The sequence below is a fragment of the Myotis lucifugus genome, unplaced genomic scaffold (genome assembly GCF_000147115.1).
Source record: "Myotis lucifugus unplaced genomic scaffold, Myoluc2.0 scaffold_19, whole genome shotgun sequence".
Taxonomy (NCBI): domain Eukaryota; kingdom Metazoa; phylum Chordata; class Mammalia; order Chiroptera; family Vespertilionidae; genus Myotis; species Myotis lucifugus.
In genome coordinates, this window is record NW_005871067.1 from 9,239,212 (window position 1) to 9,260,814 (window position 21,603).

The following is a 21,603-nucleotide window of genomic DNA, read 5'->3' on the forward strand; positions in this document are numbered from 1 at the left end:
AGGTCAGTTTTAAGGAAGTAATCTTTATTTTGGCAGAGAGAAACAAAAAGTAAAGTTAATCAAAAAATGTTAACATTTACAAACCTAGCTTCAACACCTAACACAATATCTATCAAATTCAAAGTCATATATTCACTTCAAAGCAATTAAAAAAAACAAATTCCATAACTGGCATGATGTAAACATATATGACTTAGTACAGTAAAACAGGCTGTTGCTCCTTTTGTATTCATGTGTTGTTTTTTAAAATCCCCATTTTACTTACTTGGGCTATGTAAAGTAGTCCATTCAGGGAGTCAACTGCAACACAAAATGTTGCTCCAGTAAAGTACTCTGAATGCTTAGGCCAACCCACATCCAGCTGGTAAAGAATTTCCTCACTTCTCCAGGAAATTTGAAAAATAAACTCTCTTAAAACCTTAAATAAAGTCAGAAGATTAAGATTCAGTTTACAGTCTAGGTTGAAAAAGCAAAAAAAAAAAAAGCTTACTTTCTAAGCATACCTTGACACCTCTATCCACAGAAGTCAGAAATGTTTGGGAAGGAATGGTCTGACACTTTTAAAGACCAAGTCGACCAAAATACAAATCTGTAAAGTCTTTGAGGCTGTAGTGGTAGGTGAGAAAGAAGAGAATGCACCATATACAGATGCTCCTCGATTTACATCCCGATAAGTCCATCATAATTTTAAAAATGTATTACTATAGGTAACCTATCGCTCATAACCTAGCCTACTTTAAACGTGCTCAGAACACACATTATCCTATAGTTGGGCAATTATCTTGTTTCAACTCACGAAGCCTTTCTCTTCTCACCAGAAGCAGAAGACACAGGTGTGTGTTTATAAACATGATGGGATCCGAAAATACAATATCTCTCCCCACCGCCCCCCCCCCCCCAAAAAAAGCTGACAACACAGTGTATAGCATCAACTGTTTTGTCTTCCTGATCGTGTGGCTGAGAACTGTCTAGCAGCTGTAGCATCAGGAGAGAGTAGCAGGCTTGCATAGTGCTAGCCCGTGGAAGTAGTGTCTACTGAATGGTATCGCCTTTGCACTATCCCACAGTAGAAAAATCATAAGTTAGGAACCCTCTGTACAAACATTTTAAAACTAAGAGACAAGACAACACCTCGGGGTTCCGCTCAACCACCCTCACCCACACCCCGTTTGAGACAAGCTAGTGCACCACCTCCATTGCAGAGGGAAGCATCGCCTCCCAAAAGTGCTATCCACACCACAAGCATCAATTTCTTCTTCACTATTCAACTCACCGAAGAGCCAGAAAAGCGCAAATGTAAATTCAGAAATGCAAGGAAAAGGACAGTGCAGCCCGCGCACAGCCAGAATCTCGCCATGACGAAACAGGAAGCGCGACGAGGAGCTTCTGCCGGCGTTAGGAGGCTGAGACAGCGTTAGGTCCACTCGGTTCTTTGCAGCACACAGACTGCCCGGCCTCCGGACTCAGGCTCCTATCGCCAACCTCCCTTCCTCCATGCTTGGGGTTTGAGAACCGGAAAGGAGCACAGAGTGGGCGGAAGACTGTTAGCCCTCGACCTGGGATTCTGGAGCTTTCCTGCGTCCCCGCCCCCATGTCACGTGCCCTGGGGCTGACCCAGTGACCAACCCAACCCCGCCCCTCTGGGAAAGCGGTCCTACGCTGAAGACATCTTCTGTCTGCCAAGATAAGGGCGCCCATATCTCTGCCATAACGACTGACGATCCTATTTTTGAAATTAAGATTGACCAATCAGAAGCTAGCACACACAAGCCCAAGATATAGGGTGTGGCCCTCAAAAAATGGCTTCCAGGTTGTGCGGAGGGTGTCATCTGCATCTGATTCTGAGGAATTCAGGCACACGTCACGGATACCTATGTTCCCACACAAGGACCCCTCCGTTGGCTTTCAGGAAAGAGTGGCCTAAACTAGCGGCACAGCATTGAGTTTGCTCGCGTGCGGCGGTTTCGTTGCAGGCCCAGTTGAGCCGGTGGGAGCTGTAAGGGTAATCGGGAAGGGCTCCTGGCCGCGTTGTTACTGCGGGGTTCCGGAGTCCCCCTGCCCGAAACCGTGCCTCTCTTCGCTCGGCTCCCGGGGCGCTCCGGCCGCCGGCCCGCTCCCTGAAGCTGAGGCAGTTGGTAACAAAGAGCCTGCCAGCCTTCCGCTACCCGGGCTGCGCGAACCCAAGTGTCCTTCGGAGCTGCTGGAATGAGCGCGAGCTGGGCCGCGAGTCCAGGTTCGCGGTGGTGAGGGCCGTGGGCTGGAGTGTTTGTGCGGGCGGAGAGGCCGGTACCTCTCCGCGCCATCCGCGGGACTCGGGGCTCGGGGGGCTGCTCTCCCTGCGGCTTTACCTGGGAAAGCGGCTTGGAGGCCTTCCCCCCGCGGCACCGGCCCTTCGGCTGCCCGGAAGCACGCTCAGCTCTGGCTGCAGAAACCCGGGTTTCCCAGCGGGGCTCAGAAAGGACCCGGTTCTTCTCCAAAGTGTCCTGAAGCTTTGTGTGAAAAGCTGGGGAAGCCTGATGCTTTTTAAAAAATAAATAAAAAGTCTTTGTAAGTCTCCATTTTTAGAATTTTTTTCAGAGTTTTAAGTAGTCTACCTCTTCTCATCCTTTCTCCTGCTCCTGACGTCTTTTTCCTCCTCAACTGTAAACATTTTTACCTCAGAGCTGACGAACGTTTTGTAATTGAAAGTATAACTGTTAAAACCACGTCGAGAGAGTAGTCAAGATGGACAAAAAGTCCTTTGAAATGGTGCTGGATGAAATTAGAAAGGTAATTACATTTTATTCTTTAAATCATTTTATAAGCTACGAATTCTCATGGTTTATTCTCGTTGAGCTACTGTGCAGATTGTGTAAAATACGGGTTTTAGGATTGCAAAATTGGTTGGAATTTTAATCAATATATAGTGTAGGACCTTATGTCTTGATACATTTCACGGCTCTGTACTTTTGGATTTACTGTGACTTACTATTTCTGAACCGATTTCCTCATCTTTCAGTAACATAAGACATTGAAAGCTAGAGCAAATGTGTAGAACATTCCTTTAGTAGTGGTTGTTATTACCATGACTGATTTTTAAAATCTGAGAATTGGCACACGGCCTGACAAAATTTGTGCCTTAATGAAAAGTGTGTTATTAAGTTTAAAGTCATACCCTTAGGAATGGGCTTCAATAACTTGAATTCCAAAACTTTTTTCTCTTGCTTTCCAAGTTTTTGCTCCTTTTTGAGACCATTGTGTATATAGCCTACCTCCCAGAATGAATCAGACAGCAAAAAAAATTTGAAATTTAGCCTTGAGCATAACTACTTCAAACCCAGAAATAACAGTTTGCCTAAGTAGAATTAGAGGTACTTCCTGTAACATTCTCATTCCAATAGAGGGTCCATTGCTTAGAACTCCCAGGCAGTTATCTCCATATTTCCATACCTTTAAGACCCTTGGTTGACTTGGAAAGATTTGTTACTGTGTGCTCTGGTGCTTATTATTTGTTTCAGCTTATGAAATTATTAATTAAATTGCCTGTGGATATGCTGTTTTTCTTTATTATCTATAAAGCAAAATGTTGTTTTTCGTCATTTTTTATAACTCATTTTTCTTTTTCCAATTTGCATGTGAGGTGAAATTTACATATTCGGCAATATTGAATCTTCTTTTTTGAATGAAATTTCTGATTTCACAAACCCAGTTTGTCTAAATAAGATTTGCAATAAAGTATCAGCTTGCTAACTCTATATTTAGAATTTGCCACAATTTGTTCATGAGCTGGTATTTAACTACTGTTTATGAGAAAATAATTTATGCATTGAGGTAGACCAGTAGATTTCTACTGTTGGAAGCTATAGGGTGCTTTGCATATTTTCTCCCTCCTAAGTTGTGAAAAGATCACACAGTAAATACTAATGAGGGGAATAACAAGTTCCTCAAAGATGGAAATCCTGTTCACACAAGATAGCAACTTAAGTCATTGTTTCTGGTTTTCAATCAAGATGTCTTTGCTGTCTATGCCAAATAATTAGATGCGACAATATTGTCTTAGTCTATTAAAATGGGATAAAAATATAGGCATATCTAAATATGAGAATTACTATTGGTTTTTTAAAGTTACTCTCAGACTTTGTAAATGTAGGTCAGTTTAAACCAGGTAATCTCTTCCTGAGTGTCACCTTAGGTTTATAGGTAATAATGACTGTCACTACAGTCACTAAGAGAGAAAGGCATGTGCAAAGACATTAGGAAAGAAATATAGTAGGGGGAAGGCAATGTTGAATTTGCTCTTCAAACAGAAAGTAAGAATAGTACTGTGAGTACCTACTATGTAAGCCTGTTTTAAGCACTTTCTCCATGCACTGTATGCACTATTTGACTTGAACCTGCTAACAATCCATGAGGTGTAGGTACTATACTCTTTATTTTACAGATGGCAAACCTAGTCTTTGTGAGGTTAGCTAGTTAGCTCAGTTATCCAGATGGGAAGGGGAAAGGGTGGAAGGGTGTTGTGGTCCAGTATTCAAACTAAGGCAGTCTAACTCCACAGTGCTATGCTGTTGTGCCTGGGGATACAGCCATGCCTCTGGGGTACTGATGAAAGAATTGAGACATGTTTTGGCATCAACACAATCTAGGATTTTGTCCAGAAACTTGCTTTTGACTGTGTTCAGTAATGATAATGATAGTCAAACTCCCAAGCGTACATTATCCAGAATGCCATTCTCTCCCTCCCCATTTCAATAAAAATTAGACCTTGGATGTTTTTCTTACTTGATTGGCCATAGTATTTTCTACTAGCAAAAAGATATGTGGAAAGTACAAATACCATTGTTTTATAGTAAAAGCAAAGGGATTGGTTAATTTTTAATGACTAATAGTTACCAAATTATGGTAATCTAGTGTTTTCATCTATAAACTCTGAAAATAGTCGAAAAGAGAGTTTATCTGATTTCAATGAGCTCTAGATAATGCTGGTCGAGGCCACCGGACTTCCCTCTGAATTTCCCATTGATAGATGCCACATGAGGATAGGAACCATCTCTTACTGAATACCTATTATATGTCAGATCTATTATTGACTATTTTAATCATAACTCTGAAGTGGGTAATGAATGCTATTCCATTTTATGGGTAAGGAGGTGCTCAGGATAATTAAAATTCCTCTCAAAAGCCACACTGCCAGTTTTTGGCAGGTGCATAGATTGAATTCAGAACCTTCTAGCTCAGCCGTGGGCAAACTACGGCCCGCGGGCCGGATCCGGCCCATTTGAAATGAATAAAACTAAAAAAAAAAAAGACCGTACCCTTTTATGTAATGATGTTTACTTTGAATTTATATTAGTTCACACAAACACTCCATCCATGCTTTTGTTCCAGCCCTCCGGTCCAGTTTAAGAACCCATTGTGGCCCTCGAGTCAAAAAGTTTGCCCACCCCTGTTCTAGCTACTTCGGTTCTCATATCCCCACAGAAAGATTGAGAGCCTTGACATAATAGGTGCTGAATAAATAATAAACGCATGGGTAATATCTGATACACTTAATCTTCTTAAAAATGACAACTTGGTTGAATTTGGGATGTTTAGAAAATCTAATTACATTTACTAGTACATAAATTCTATGTATAATTTCTATTAATGTCAAATCCTATCTGTTATAATTCCTTTTTTTGTAGGAGTGAGTAGGGAGGCCCAGAAAGTTTTCCTACTGTCTCAGTGTACCCCTTGAAGCATGGAACCTGGAAAGATAGAATGTCATGTCACCACAGTGACTTTAGCTGACTCTGCATGCTGGGCTGAAGATTTCCACTGTTTGAGTAGCTTAGATATTTTTGCTGTATACATATTACTCTTCTGCTTACATATAATAATGCTGTTTTTCTTTTTCTTAGGCTGTTTTGACAGAATACAAATTAAAAGCAATTGAATATGTGCATGGATATTTCTCTAGTGAACAGGTATTCCTTTATTTGTTTAATCGAATGTCTTTTTCATTCTTTTTTTTTCACATGATGTTCTGGTTAATGTCTATTTACCTGCTGGTCAAGTCAGAATTGCTTTTATGTTGTTGCTATATTTATTAAGGAACTTCAGAAGCTTTCAGTTTTAGTAGAAAACTTTACAGAATTTATAGCTTGGGTATTTTATAAACATACCCTCTTTCACCACAATATGCTAACATGATTTTAAAATGCAGTGTTTAAAAAAAAATCAGTTCAAAGTGTTTGTCATTCTGGGCACAATATCATAAATAAATTTATAAACTTCTAGTCATAAATATACTCAAGTTCGGGTTGCATTTTTAAGTTAATTGCAAAATTCACTGCATATTATAAAAGAAAACTTGAATAAGTGGTGAAATATTTTTTTATATGAACCCACTAAGTAAAAATTTTAGCAATAAGAAAAAAATACACTGTCTAATAAGTAATTTCTATAACTGCCAGAAGACCAATGATAGTTTAGTAAAAATGTTTTACCTAACTTTAGGGAGAGTTTGCTAATTTTAAAAATATGCATGCATGTATATACACACACGTACACTGAAAGGCCAGATTCCTGAAGAACATTTAGAAAATACTTGATAGAAAACTAGGGCAAAAATAGAAATGTACATCTGGAGAATGATTGTCGGAAAGGATAAGAACATAAATAAGGGAGACAATGTATGTAGTATCTATAGATTGAGTTAGTAAATGTTCCAACTTTTCATCTGTTTCTCAAGATGTTCAAAGCATGAAGCTTGAAGCTTAAGCCTGTAGAAGTTTTGCCTCCTAAATTCTAAAAAGCTACTTTTAGACTTGCATGTGTTGCTTCCTATTTAATGAGTGTTTTCGGCCATTATTTTTGAAAATTTAAATGTTTTGAAAAGATTTACAGCTTTTCATAGGTAATAGCTTTTCTTCTTTTTTTGCATATGCATATGTGAAATTTTGTAGAAAACTTCTCTTAGTGATTATTCCACTTTGCTCAAGTCATTGAAAATTTTATTAAGCCACTTTCTAAGGCTACTTTGTATAGTAAAGATTTTTCTTCCTATATCAGACATGATACGTATGGTTTTATGACTGGTAAAGTGCCAGGTAGTACTTACTGTATAGTAAAAACATTCCTATAAAGTAAAGACATATACTCTTAACAAATTATTTTCAATTTTTGTATCTCTTTATGAGGAGTAAAAAGTATTTTTATTCTTCTGCTCATACCACATTGAGACCATAATATATTTTCAGGAACTCATCTATATGTATAAAGAGCCAGGGTCCATAACACTGGAAGTCAGTGCTGGGTTGCCATGGCGACCCAGTACTGACTGCCGAGGGGGCTGTGGATTAGGCCTGGAGAGAGGCCTGCAGAGAGGCAGGGTCTGATCTGCAGCCTCAGTGGCAGCTGTTGACCAGCCATTGCCTCCCTCTTTCTCTCCCGGCTTCACCAGCAGCCGCACCTCTGTTTCTCTCGGGGCCTCTCTGGGGCTGCTGACCAACCCTGCCTCTTTGATCAGGCCCAGAGATAGGCCCGGAGATGCTGACTGGCATAGAAACCGACCAATCAGAACCTAATCTGGGTGAACTGTGAAGGCAGAACATAAGGTGGGGGCTAAGGAGGGTTTTTAAGAGCAACAGCTGTTTGATGTAAGGTGTAAGAAAGTGGTTCAATTTTTTAATGACTGCTTTAGCGGTGTAGTGCATATGGTTGGCTGTCAGTCCAGATATAGGGATTATGTGTTTTTATCTGCCAAGAGCATCTCCTCCTGCTGAAAAAGGCTGCCCCCCTGCCCCCATTTAAGCAATCCTATACTATATAATCTATCTATACTAATAATTTATAATAATAAAAGGGTAATATGCTAATTAGACCGGGTCAACCGGCCACCTTCCAGACGTCCAACTTCCTTCCAAAAAAAGCCATGGTAGTGGGGGCTGAGGCAGAAGCACTTACCCAAGCGATCAGGCCGGCAGGGGAAGGCAGTTGGGGGCGATCAGGCGGGCAGGCAGAGGGGTTAGGGGCGATCACACAGGCAGGCAGGTGAGTGGTTAGAAGCCAGCAGTCCCACATTGCAAGAGGGATGTCCGACCACCGGTTTAGGCCTGATTCCTGTGGGATTGGACCTAAACCAGTGGTCGGACATCCCCAAGGGGTCCCCGATTGGAGAGGGTGCAGGATGGGCTGAGGGCATCGGGTGCGAATTTCGTGCACCGGGCTACTAGTAGTAATATAATTCATTAACCCAGATTTTATTACCCTCTCTTCCTGAGTCCTTCCCCCCCCAACCCCCCACAGATTGTCTTGGGGCATTTAACCAGGGTTGTAGTGACCGTATAGAGACTGTAATATTCTGATCTTGATGCTCTGCTCACCTCTTAGTAGCTATCTCACAATATCACCCTCATTTGTTTGAAATTCACTAGTGATGGTGGATGAGAGAGCCTCCCTCAAAATGATCTACCATTTAGAAGCTGTTGGAGTAATTCCTGGTGATTCTTACATTTTTTAGGGAATAGATCTGTGATATAAATATGAATATTATGCCCTCCAGATTCAAGTAAAAGAGTAGAAGTTAGTGGACCTACACTAAACCACACCACTGAATACCCTTTTGTGATTGACTAAGACTGATCTGCATTAAATTTTTAAATATTTCCATTCATAATATATCATTATTAGTGTCCCAGTGCACAGATTCGTGCACATTGAAAGGAAATTAATTTGAAGAAATATTTTAATATTACTATTCGCGTCTTGCTGATGAAAAGAAAATAGGATTCTACCGAGTCTCCTATGTATCTACTCCAGGACTTCTGTGAGGATCAAATGAGATGAGGCACAAGAAAATGCTTCACAAACATTTGGTTAAACTGTAAAATGTTTGCACCTGGCTATAAAGCAAGTCGGGTTCCTGGGCTGAAGAAACTCCAAGGATGTTAGTTGCTAGGGAGAGGAACCTGGGCGTTGCTACGTGACATCATTACCCGGCACCCACAGCTATCATTGCTGGGCTGGGCTGTGGGCCCATTTTGTGCCATGGGGTCTTGGCAGTGTTGGCTGTGATTTGGTGGGGTGTCGCTTCAGGGTGGTGGCGGGGCCTGTGTCCCACTTAGGGGAAGCCGAATGAGTGTTGGTTTGTTGGCGCCACGTCTGTGGTGCCGTTTATTTTTAAATGGCCAGTACGCGTCATGGCAGTTCCTGCGTTGAGCATCTGCCCCCTGGTGGTCAGTGCACGTTATAGCTACCGGTCGAATGGATGGACACTTAGCCTTTTATATATATAGATATCTAAAAGCTGACATTTTGTCTCTATCTAGTACTTTTCCAACCTTCCTTTTCTTTATGTACTTTAGTTTTTCTATCTATAATAATAAAAGTGTAATATGCTAATTAGACTGGGCATCCTTCTGGACCAAACTGCTGTGGGCTGGGGTAGAGGCAGAGGTAGAGGCCGAGGCCCCGGCCCCAGCCACCACAGCAGAGGCAGAGGCCCCTGGGCCGCTATGGCAGGCAGGGGCCAAGGCAGAGGCAGAGGCCCCCCCGCTGCCTAGGCAGCCGGGGGCCAAGCCCCATGCACGAATTTCTTGCATTGGGCTTCTAGTATCTTATATTGTTCTTTATTTCTAAACCAGTGCTTTTCAGGACTTTCTGTGATGATGGGAAAGTTCTCTCTTTACTATCCATTATGGTAGCTACCAGCTTCATATGGTTATTGAGAACTTTAAAATATGTCTTATACCAGTAAGGAACTGAATTTTTTATTTGATTTTATTTCAGTTAATGTGAAGTAGCTGCATGTGGTTACTCTATTAACATAGTCTAAACTCTGGTGCCATGCTTACTCCTCATCATCTGGGCCCATGCAGAACATTTTGAATAGTAATTGAAAATACTGAAATAAACCTTGCAGAAAATTTTGCAAACACATTGTCATTAGAGCTAAATTACTTATTTACTTTCAGGTGGTTGAATTACTGAGATATTTCTCCTGGGCTGAGCCTCAGTTGAAAGCAATGAAAGCATTACAACATGTAAGTAAGTTATTTTTCCTTAGAATATAGAATTTGAGTATTTTGGATTCTCCCCTAATTTTCTATAATTCATCTCAAGTTGTAATTTGTATTTTTAAAAAGTGATCCTACATTGTATTTTACTTTTATTATTCAAAATAACTTAAAAAATTAAAACTTCTCAGTATAAATTTAAATCATGTATACTGTACTATTAAATTATACACCATTATTCTAAGATCAAATACCATACAGTCTTAATTGGCTGATTGGAGGAGAAAATGTTTATCAGTAAGCAAAACATAGGATTTGAATTTCTAAGTATTTTATGCACTTCTACTTTTAGATATCTTCACCCTTTGTAGTCAAATGGTTTTAAACTTACATTCTTTGGACCAATACTGTCCAAATGAACTTTTAGCCATGGTAGAAATGTTTTATAACTGCACTATCTATATATATATAAAAGCCAAGCGACCAGACTGATGGAACGACTGGAACGACTGGTCACTATGACGCGCACTGCAGTGGCCAACCTGCCCAATCAGGGCCCCAATCAGCCCCCTCCAACCTCCTGCGGCCCCTTCCCTCCACAAACCTGGCCCCCGATCAGCCCCCACCACTCCGATTGGGGCGCGGGTCCGGCCGGCCAACCTCCTGATTCCCCTCCCCACTGCTGGCCCAGTCCCGATCAGCTCCCACTGGGGCGGGCCAGCAGGATCCCATCCGTGCACGAATTCTTGTACCGGGCCTCTAGTCTAGTATAATAACCACTGGCTACATGTGGCTTGGAGTACTTAAAATCTGGCTAGGCTGTCTGAGGAACTATATATTTTTTTACTTAATTTAAACAGGCACAGGTACCTAATGTCTACTGTGTGGACTGCACAGTTCTACAGCCTAGATTAATAGAGGCATCTAAATTTAGACAATATCTATAATAATAAAAGCGTAATATGCTAATTAGACAGGTCGACCTTCCGGACAAAGCTGGGGCTGCGAGGGAAGCCCAGGTCCCAGGTGCTGGAGGGAAGCCGGTGCCGGTAGCCAGGGGAAGGAAGGCCTATTCTTGCACGAATTTCGCACATCAGGCATCTAGTTTAGCTATATAGGAAGTTTTTTGTAGAGTATTAGGCATGGGTAGCTTTAAGGAAATCTATAGATCCTTAACTTCCTAAACTAATTTGCCTAAGAAACTGCCTGGGTCTGTAGTGCTTCTTTTTTTTAACAATTGTTTTTTTTTTTCTACTTTACAAAAAAGTGGTTATCTCACCCAGCTACCCATCATCTAGGGATGAAGATCTTTCCCCAAGGGCCAAGGAGACAATGCAATCTCCTGAGAGGGAGAGCAAGGCAAGAGCTTCTGTAAGAAATACTGTCGAGGATCTTGCTTATTTTATTAAGCTAACAAACTCATCACATAGCTCTGAGGCCTGCTCGCTTATTTACTTACTTTAGAATTAAAAATCAGAGGTGAGAAGGTTAGCACAGGCACAACTTAATGATTTTATTTGAATTAAATTAAGCCCAACCTTTTCTGACAAAGTCTGAAAGACTGACTTTGACGATTAGGTTACATAATACATTTTCATATATGAGTTCCAAGGTTTTTACAAATATATAATCTATATATACAAAAGCCTAAGTGACCATTATGACTGAACGACTGGAACGACCACACGACTAGTCGCCATGACATGCACTGACCACCAGGGGGCAGACGCTTAATGCAGGAGCTGCCCCCTGGTGGTCAGTGCGCTCCCACAGCCAACCTCCCACGGTCCCTCCCTCCAGTCGGCCAGCCCCCCTGATAGGCCTTGATTGCTGGCCAAGCCGAGGGACCCCACCTTTGTATGAATTTGTGCACCGGGCCTCTAGTAAACTTATAAATAAGGAAATCAATCTTTTACAAATATTTACACTTCTGGTAATTTTTTAGATGTCAATTTAAAAACATGCAAAGGGATATATAATTTTACCAATTCTTTTGGTGGTACATGAATAAAACTATTTAAAAATTACCCATCGAAATTTAGGAATCTGTTGGGTGTTGATTTTAAGTGATCTTACATTGGCTTTGCTTTGGATTTCCTCCACTGTTAACATAAATCTTTAAATTGGCCAAATCTTCTACCTGCTCTTCAAAAATAAGGAACCTTGTTCAAATAAAAGTTTTGTAATATTCCATATAAACTTGGGGTGCCACAATGCACATTAACATAAGACTTAAGAGAGTTCTGCAGTAAAGAAACCTGTTAGGGCAGGAGGGAGGGGGGTAAGAGATCAACTGAAGGACTTGTATGCATGCATATGAGCATAACCAATGGACATAAGACACTGGGGGGTAGGGGAAGCCGGGGTATTGTCAAGGACGGGGAAAAAAAGAACACATATGTAATACCCTTTGTAATGCTTTAAGCAATAAAAAAAAAAAAAAAGAAACCTGTTAGTCCATCTTTTTCTAACTGGTCTGACTGTAGCACTCATTTTTAGTAACTCTGAATAGCACCATGGACCTCATTTTAGGAAGTGCTGATGATGGTACCTTGTACTTTAAGAAATGTAGTTTTTTTCTAACTTTTTGAGCAATATATCTCCCATATTTGTAAATATCCTTTTTAGCCAACCTTTCTGAGGAAAGTAGTACATGTAAATTTTTTTTTCTATAGATGAACACATTGAGAAATATGGATTAAAAAAGAGCACATAGGAGAACTTAGATCTTATCTTCATTTGAAGTAATTACATTGAAAGGCGAAGATTAATTCCGATACTAGTTAGGGCTTACTTTTGAGAAAGCAGTTTTCACCTCAAATATTTATATTACAAACATTAACTAGTTATTCATTCCCCCAAATGGCATTTTCTGGCTTGAAAATTTCTCATGTTCAAATTAAAATTATTTTTATATTAATAGAAAATGGTGGCTGTTCACCCAGCAGAAGTGGTCAATATACTCAACTGTTTCACCTTCAGTAAAGACAAACTACATGCTCTTGAACTATTAGCTTCGTAAGTATTTCTTTTCTTTTTTTTACTTCATTGGAGGAAATTTGGAGAATTTTTTTAAGTGTCTTTTAACTCAGTGTTTGTTAATCTCTCAGAATTCTATTAGTAATTGGAACTCTATAAAATCTATGAAAGCATAATGCTGAATTCTTATATCAAAATATCTAGTGTGCTTACTATATATGATTATAATTTATAAAATAACGGGGCTTATCAAGTTTAATTATTTTGGTTTATCTGTATATTAATGACTTGCTTTGCCTTCCTACTGTGAATAACTTGAAAGGCTCATTGATAAAGTCATAGGATTTATAGTTAGATTCTACCACATTCTGATAACTTTTTTTTGGCTTTATATGTACTTATTCTTTCTGGATCTTATTTTCCTCAATTGTAAAAATAAGGACCTCACCTACTTAATAGGGTGTGTGAACTTTAAATACTATAAGATATGCAAAAGCACCTAGCACAGCATTTAATACATGATTATAATGAATGTAAGCCCAAAGAGAAAAGGACTCTCCCCTTCTGCATAAATGAAAAAGTCTCTAAGATGTTTATTTATAGCACTTGCATTTTTAAATCCCTTATATATTTATAAAACACAAAATTTAGCATAAGGTAAAACTTCATCTTTAGATCAATCATGATTATTATGCATTTAACACATGGGTTTGTTTTATTGTAATAGCTCTCCTAGCACTCACTGAGAGAGTATATTTTCAAGAATTTCAAAATAGTGAATTTTATGTATAGCATTACTTTGTTACTTTGAGGTAGCCAGAAAAACCTCAGTTATTATATTTACCATCTTTATATAACATGTTATTTATATTCACCAGTTAATTAATCACACTTTTCTCTCTCTGTCATGGACAAAAGCTTACTCAGATATATTTCTGTGGTAAACAAGAGGCCAACAGGCCTCTGTATGCTGTCCAGTTTCTTAAATGAAAAGCTAAATTGTATTTCTTTTGTAGAAACATTGTTGATGCACAAAATTCTCGTCCCATTGAAGATTTATTCAGGATAAATATGTATGAGAAGAAACGGTGTAAGAGAGTACTTGAACAGGTAATTTTCTCAAGATTGCTATATAAATGGTACCTTGGTTTTTTTGAATGTTGATAAAGAAAAAAGTTCTAATCTTTTTCCTATATTAACTTTGATGAATAACCTGACTGCTGCCTTGTGATGGGTTAATGATGACATTCCTGCAGAATATGCAGAAATAGAGCTGAGTGAAAGGGACACTGGAGGGTGAAGAGATAGCTTGAAAATGAGAAGCCAGTTGGCCACTCAGCTTGAGCCTCATGGGGTATTTATTCTCGGTTCCTTGATAGCTTTACCATGGTTCCATGCTTTTGTCTTTAATTTTTTCTATTTAGGAACTTGGTTGTTTGAATTTGCTTTGTCATTAAACTTATATTAATCAAATTCATAAGAGATGAATAAGAAAGCAAAATCCCAGTTTATTAATTTAAAACCTCTTGGAGTGTGAAAAGTGGTACTTGCCCAAGCCTAGAAAACTTGATTTGTCATATAAGGTAGTGATTTCTTAGGATTTTGATGGCTGGAAACTGAATTAGTAATTAGAAGGCTAGGCCTTGCAGCCCAATCATTAATCCTGACACCCTTTACTAAGCTCAGGGAGAGTAGAGAACTTTGCCTTAGTCATAAATTACTGTAGCAGAAGCAATATGTAAGCCCACATTTTTTGTTGTTGTTAATACTCACCTGAGGATATTTTTTCCCATTGATTTTTAGAGAGAGTAGAAGGGAAGGGGAGAGACAGAGAGAGAAACGTCTATGTGAGAGAGACACAATGTTGCCTTCTTGCACACACTTGCCTGGGGCCGGGATCTGAAACTGAGGTACATGCCCTTGACCAGAATTAAACCTGGGACCCTTCAGTCTGCAGTCCAATACTTGAACCGATGAGCCAAACTGGCTAGGGCAGTGGTCGGCAAACCGCGGCTCGCGAGCCATATGCGGCTCTTTGGCCCCTTGAGTGTGGCTCTTCCACAAAATACCATGTGCGGGTGCGCACGTACAGTGCGATTGAAACTTCGTGGCCCATGTGCAGAAGTTGGTTTTCGGCCTGGGCGAGTCTATTTTGAAGAAGTGGCGTTAGAAGAAGTGGGGGGTGTAGGTCGGTCGTCCGGAGATGCAGCGCAGGCGGGCCGCGGGATACACAGCGCAGGCGGCCGAAGGATACGCAGCGCGGGGGAGGCTCGCGGGATTCATGCACAAGTTGAATGAGCCAGTCAGTCAGCAGTCTCATTGTGTAGTGGTTAGTGCTAGTTGCGTCCGCAAATCGTGCGCAGGTGACAAAAGTACCTACTCGAAGCATAAAGTTACCTGTATTTTTTCAACCAGCTGCAAATCCTACAGGTATTTTTGTCATCAATTTAAGAATTGTAATTATTTTGTGTTGGTGGCTTTATTATTATAAAATGAAACATTTTTTTAGGTGCCCTGTTTGACATGGCTACAAAGAAGAAGCAAACTACCTATATAGTTTAAGTTTAAAAAATTTGGCTCTCAAAAGAAATTTCATTCATTGTGCTGTTGATATTTGGCTCTGTTGACTAATGAGTTTGCTGACCACTGGGCTAGGGCCTATGCCAGGGGTGGGCAAACTTTTTGACTCGAGGGCCACAATGGGTTCTTAAGCTGGACCGGAGGGCCGGAACAAAAGCATGGATGGAGTGTTTGTGTGAACTAATGTAAATTCAAAGTAAACATCATTACATAAAAGGGTACGGTCTTTTTTTTTTTATAGTTTTATTCATTTCAAACGGGCCGGATCCGGCCCGCGGGCCGTAGTTTTCCCACGGCTGGCCTACGCCCACATTTTAATACTTTTTTTTTTCCCAATTACAGTTGACATGTAATATATTAGTTTGAGGTGTACACTCCAGTGATTAATTATACAAGTGATCATCCTAATAGAACTCATACCCATATGACACCAAATATAGTTATTCAAATATTTATTGACTATACTCTTTTTAAAAATATATATATTTTATTGATTTTTTTACAGAGAGGAAGGGACAGGGATAGAGAGTTAGAAACATCGATGAGAGAGAAGCATCGATCAGCTGCCTCCTGCACACCCTCTACTGGGGATGTGCCTGCAACCAAGGTACATGCCCTTGACCAGAATCGAACCTGGGACACTGAGCCAAACTGGTTAGGGCTTGACTATACTCTTTATTCTGAACTTTACATCCACATGATTATTCTGTAACATCCAATTTGTACTTCTAAATTCCTCCACCTTTTATACCCATCCTCCCAGTCTCCTTCCTATCTGGCAGCTGTCAAAAATGCTCTCTATATCTATGAATTTCTTTTTGTTCTGCTTGTTCATTTATTTTGTTTTTTAGATTCACTTGTTGATAAATATATACTCATTGTCAATTATTGTTCATATGTGTTATCTTTTTTTTCCTTCTTCTTAAAGAAAACGCTTTAACATTTCATGTAATACTGGTTTGGTTGTGACTAACACCGTTAGCTTTTTCTTGTCTGGGAAGCTCTTTATATGTTCTTTGATTCTAAATTGATAGCTTTGCTGAGTAGAGTGATCTTGGTTTACATGTAGTAAACCCTCGATTTTGCGGACCTTGATTTAACACACTTTGGATTTAACAGACAAAATTTCCAGTTCGTATGTCATATGTGAAAATTAACACCCTGTTAATTTTTAAATGCTTTTAACCAAAATTTGCTTATAATTAAATTAACGGGTTATTTTTTTGTTATTAATTCACTATTACTTTTACAAATTTTAGTGAATAGGTCATATGTTGGGAAAAAAAAACACTGTAGTAATTTCACTGACATAAATAGTACATATCCAGAACTATAATCCAAGAGTCACTGCTTGTAAACAATGTTTGGTGAATGATGAGAACATGATCACACCACATCATATGGGATAATTGGTTCTGTTGTCTTATGGTATGACTGTTGGCAGCAGTTTTAACTCCTGCTGGCTGATGTTCCTTTTTGTGTTAAGCCATGTCCCAGCCATGTGCATTTGTTTACTAACAGTGACTGGTGAATGCACACTTTTACTAGACCTATTCAGTATAAATTTAAAATTACTGTAGTACATATAGAAAACTTTTCTTTGAAATTAAACTTTCCATAAATACTTAATTTTAATTACACAAATGTTTCTACGTAAGTAAAAATAGGTCAACTAATTTGTCAATTTTTTAACATATGCATTCATAAAAGCTACTTTATTATATAACATACTTTCAGTTTTAATGGACACCTCCTCACCTGAATTAGTCTGTTATATTGTAGGTTCTTGCTTTTCATTGCTTTGAATATTTCTTGCCATTCTCTCTGGCCTGCAAAATTTCTGTTGTGAAATCAGCTGACAGTCTTATGGGAACTCCCTTGTAGGTAACTATCTAATCCTTTTCTCTTGATGGTTTCAAGATTCTTTCTTTGTCTTTAACCTTTTGCATTTTAATTATGATGTGTATTGGTGTGGGTGTCTTTGAGTTCATCTTGTTTGGGACTCTCTGTGCTCCCTAGACTTGTACATCTATTTCCTTCACCAGGTTAGGGAAGTTTTCTGTCATTTTTTTTTTCTTCAAATAGGTTTTCAATTTCTTGCTCTCTCTCTTCTCCTTCCGATACCCCCATGATGCAATGTTGGTACACTTGAAGTTGTGCCAGAGACTCTTTACATTATTACTGGAAAGGAGTCTAGCCCAGAGCAGCTCTTCCTAGGGCTGGCTGGTAGTGTGTGGATTCTGGATTTTGTACAGAAAAGATTTCATAATACAAGTTCAGGTGATTTTCAGAGTACATTTATTAAAGTTAGCGACAGTGAAAGAAGGAAGGGCTTAGGCTAGAAGAAGCAATAGGAGAGCCTAGGAGGGGCTGCTTTGGCTCTCTAGAAATGTTATAGGAAATAAATGTCTGGGCTGGGCTGGTGTCAGCTCACTGGAAAGTCAAAGAGAGGGGGCCTTGGAGACAGGTTCACAGGGTTTGCCTGGGATTAGCTGCTGCTGCCCATTGCTCCCCTGGTTGCAAGTCTTGTGGGGTCCATTACAGTTTAGTTGATGCATGCCTGTGGGGGAAAAAGAGGGTTTGAAAGGGAAAGATGTGGGTATGCCTCTGGGAGGGAGAGCATGTGCTAGGACCTTCGTTTTGATGGTGTAAGGCTGGGAGTTTAGAGAAGTCTTAGGGGAGGGTCTCAATAGAGTATTCATCAGCTTTTTCTGTTCTTTTCAGGGTCATGGTTGCCATTGATTGTTCAGCACCAGGGCAGAGTCTCATTAGTCATTGCAACTGGTCCTGGCTTTGCCCAACTGGCTTTGCTGCTTTTCTGGGACTGGAACTGAAAAATAACTGAAGTCTAGATGTTATCTCTAGGAAGGTGACCTTTTGTATCTGGCTATAAATTGCTTGGCCAGTTTGTTCAGTTATCTTTGTCAGTTTCCTCATTCCACTTGCCACGGAATTTTCTGCACTTCTTACCATCCTTCCTCAACTCTATCTTCAGTTGGTTTGGATTCTTTTTTTCTTTTTGCTGTTCTGATTGAGTGGTTTTGCTTCTTTATTTTCCAAATTGCTGATTTGATTCCCAGCTTCTTCTGCTGTACTGTTAATTCCTTGTAAATTATTCTTTATTTCAATTAGTATATCCTTCATTTCTGACTGGTTTCTATGTTCTTTTTCATGATGTTGAAAAAGAATTTCTATATACAATATAGGATTTTCTATATACAATATCATGTTATCTGCAAATATATATATATTTTTCCTAATTACCCTGGCTAAAACCTCCAGTACAAGTTGAATAGAAATGGTGAGAGTAAACATCCTTGTCTTCTTTCTGATCTTTAAAAGAATGTATCTACTTTACTAAGTTCTGTGAAGCTCTCACTCAATAAGTTCCTTGAGCATCCTTATAACCATTGTTTTGAATTATGTATCTGGTAGTTTGCTTGCCTCCATTTCATTTAGTTCTTATTTTGGAAATTTCTCCTGTTTCATTTAGAACCTGTTTCTTTGTCTCCACATTTTGTCTGCTTCCCTGTGTTTGTTTCTATGTATTAGGTAGAGCTGCTATATCTCCTGGACTTGGTAGAGTGACCTTATCCTGTAGGGCCCTGGCTCAGCCTCCCCAGTCATAGGAGCTGGGTGTTCCAGGTGCACCCCTGTGTGTACTGTGTGCACTGTCCTGATGTAGTGGAGCCATGAATGCTATTGGTGTCACTGGAAGGAATTGGCTGCGAGTACCTTCTGTGACTACAATGGAGTTGATCCTACAGAGCAGGACTTGCTTCACTGGGGCTTTGGTGTTCCCTGAGTCTGCAACTGAGTGTGCTCTTGTGTAGATGGTAGGGAGGTAATCTGGTGTGATCTGAAGCTGTGCACCGGGTACACTGACTTTGGGGCCTCCCAGGAGGAGCAAGGTCAGTTAATACATGTGCCTTGCCTGGGGCTACCAAGTTATCTGCAGATGGCTGCTACTTGTCTTGGGATTGGAGGTGCCCAGGAAAGGCCAAGCTGCAAACCCAAGTCCATTAGCCACTAGTGGTTGGCCTGGGGTCACTTAGCAAGAGGTACTGCATATACATAAGTCAGATGCTGCTTGTTTGACAGGTTTTAGGAAAGTCTGAAGCATGAGGCAAGAGAGACCATTTGTATGGAAAAGCCACTGGAAATGTCTTGGATGGGCCCACAATTGGGTGGGGTGGGGTCTCAGGGAATCATTAGGTGAGGGCAGACAGTGTTAGCTAGGTTGATGGAGACTCAGATATGGTGCCCACCTACTGGCTCTGTTTGGAGAGAGGGAAAATATCAGAAAAAGGAACAGTGGCCTCTGCCAGTACTTCTTTTCTGGCAGAAAGTTGACCCTTCAGTTCTCGGCCTGATACTAAACAATTCAGTTCCTACCCATATGTTTCTGGTTCCTTTCAAGCTGCTTCCCCAGCACTAGAGCTCAGAGGGAGTGAGTTGGAGTAAATCCATGTACAAGCTCTTTAAGAGGAACTGCCTGGGACTCCAGCAGCCCTCCTTCTCACTCACCCACAATTCCCACTGGTTTTTACAGCCAGAAGTTATGAGGACTTCTCTTTCTGTGAGCCCATATTTCTTTTTTCTTTTAAATTAAATCTTTATTGTTCAGATTATTACAGTTGTTCCTCTTTTTCCCCCCCATAGCTCCCCTCCACCTGGTTCCCACCCCACCCTCTAACCTTACCCCCCACCCCACTGTCCTCATCCATAGGTATACGATTTTTGTCCGGTCTCTTCCCGCACCCCCCCCCCCCCCTTTCCCCCCGAGAATAGTCAGTCCATTCCCTTTCTATGCCCCTATTCTATTATATTACCCAGTTTATTCTGTTCATCAGATTATTTATTCACTTGATTTTTAGATTCACTTGTTGATAGATGTGTATTTGTTGTTCATAATTTGTATCTTTACCTTTTTCTTCTTCTTCCTCTTCTTAAAGGATACCTTTCAGCATTTCATATAATACTGGTTTGGTGGTGATGAACTCCTTTAGCTTTTTCTTATCTGTGAAGCTCTTTATCTGACCTTCTATTCTGAATGATAGCTTCGCTGGGTAAAGTAATCTTGGTTGTAGGTTCTTGCTATTCATCACTTTGAATATTTCTTGCCACTCCCTTCTGGCCTGCATAGTTTCTGTTGAGAAATCAGCTGACAGTCGTATGGGTACTCCCTTGTAGGTAACTGACTGTTTTTCTCTTGCTGCTTTTAAGATTCTCTCTTTGTCTTTTGCTCTTGGCATTTTAATTATGATGTGTCTTGGTGTGGTCCTCTTTGGATTCCTTTTGTTTGGGGTTCTCTGTGCTTCCTGGACTTGTAAGTCTATTTCTTTCACCAGGTAGGGGAAGTTTTCTGTCATTATTTCTTCAAATAGGTTTTCAATATCTTGCTCTCTCTCTCTCTCTCTCTTCTTCTGGCACCCCCATAATTCGGATGTTGGTACGCTTAAAGTTGTCCCAGAGCTCCTTACACTATCTTCATATTTTTGGATTCTTTTTTCTTTTTGTTTTTCCGGTTGAGTGTTTTTTGCTTCTTCATATTTCAAATCTTTGACTTGATTCTTGCGATCCTCTAGTCTGCTGTTGGAACTCTGTATAATATTCTTTATTTCAGTCAGTGTATGCTTAATTTCTATTGGGTCCTTTTTCATATCCTCGAGGGTCTCACTAGATTTCTTGAGGGTCTCACTAAATTTACTGGCGGTTTCTAGAAAATTCTTGAAAAACCTTAGAAGTGTGGTTTTGAACTCTATATCCTGTAGTTTGCTTTCCTCCATTTCTGTCATTTGTGACCTGTTTCTTTGTCTCTGCATTTTTTATGCTTCCCTGTGTTGATAGAGTGGCTTTCTGTGCTAGGTATCCTATAGGGCCCAGTGGCTCAGCTTCCCCAATTACCTGAGGTGGACACTCTTGGTGCACCCCTTTGTGGGCTTTGTGCACAGTCTTGTTGTAGTTAAGCCTTGATTGTTGTTGGTATCACTGGGAGGAATTGACCTCCAGGCCAATTGGCTGTGAGAATCAGCTTTTTCTGCAGTGGGAGAACTTCTGTGCTGGA

General features: G+C 40.1%; 2 protein-coding genes across 5 annotated transcripts in view; one reads left to right on the top strand and one right to left on the bottom strand.

Annotated features, from left to right (window-relative positions):
* Nucleotides 1-1,594, bottom strand: part of NHLRC3 (NHL repeat containing 3) — a 36,808-nt gene extending 35,214 nt beyond the window's left edge. Inside the window, exons 1-3 of the mRNA XM_014453016.2 lie at nt 1,274-1,594; nt 266-418; nt 11-22 (exon numbers count right to left, since the gene is read on the bottom strand). Coding sequence (XP_014308502.1) covers nt 11-22; nt 266-418; nt 1,274-1,357 — 249 coding nt within the window. The 5' untranslated portion in view covers nt 1,358-1,594. The remainder of the gene's footprint in view (nt 1-10; nt 23-265; nt 419-1,273) is intronic.
* A 70-nt stretch (nt 1,595-1,664) lies between these two features.
* The window catches only part of PROSER1 (proline and serine rich 1), a 77,871-nt gene continuing 57,932 nt past the window's right edge, over nt 1,665-21,603 (top strand). For 2 of the 4 annotated variants that reach the window (XM_023751254.1, XM_023751256.1), the window contains exons 1-6: nt 1,665-2,547; nt 2,662-2,769; nt 5,880-5,945; nt 9,936-10,004; nt 12,901-12,995; nt 13,973-14,066. In XM_023751254.1, the coding sequence (XP_023607022.1) occupies nt 2,725-2,769; nt 5,880-5,945; nt 9,936-10,004; nt 12,901-12,995; nt 13,973-14,066 (369 nt within the window). In that variant the 5' untranslated portion in view covers nt 1,665-2,547; nt 2,662-2,724. Of the gene's footprint in view, nt 2,548-2,661; nt 2,770-5,879; nt 5,946-9,935; nt 10,009-12,900; nt 12,996-13,972; nt 14,067-21,603 lie in introns of those variants that run through there. The other 2 variants (XM_023751255.1, XM_014452965.2) reach the window with 2 other exon arrangements.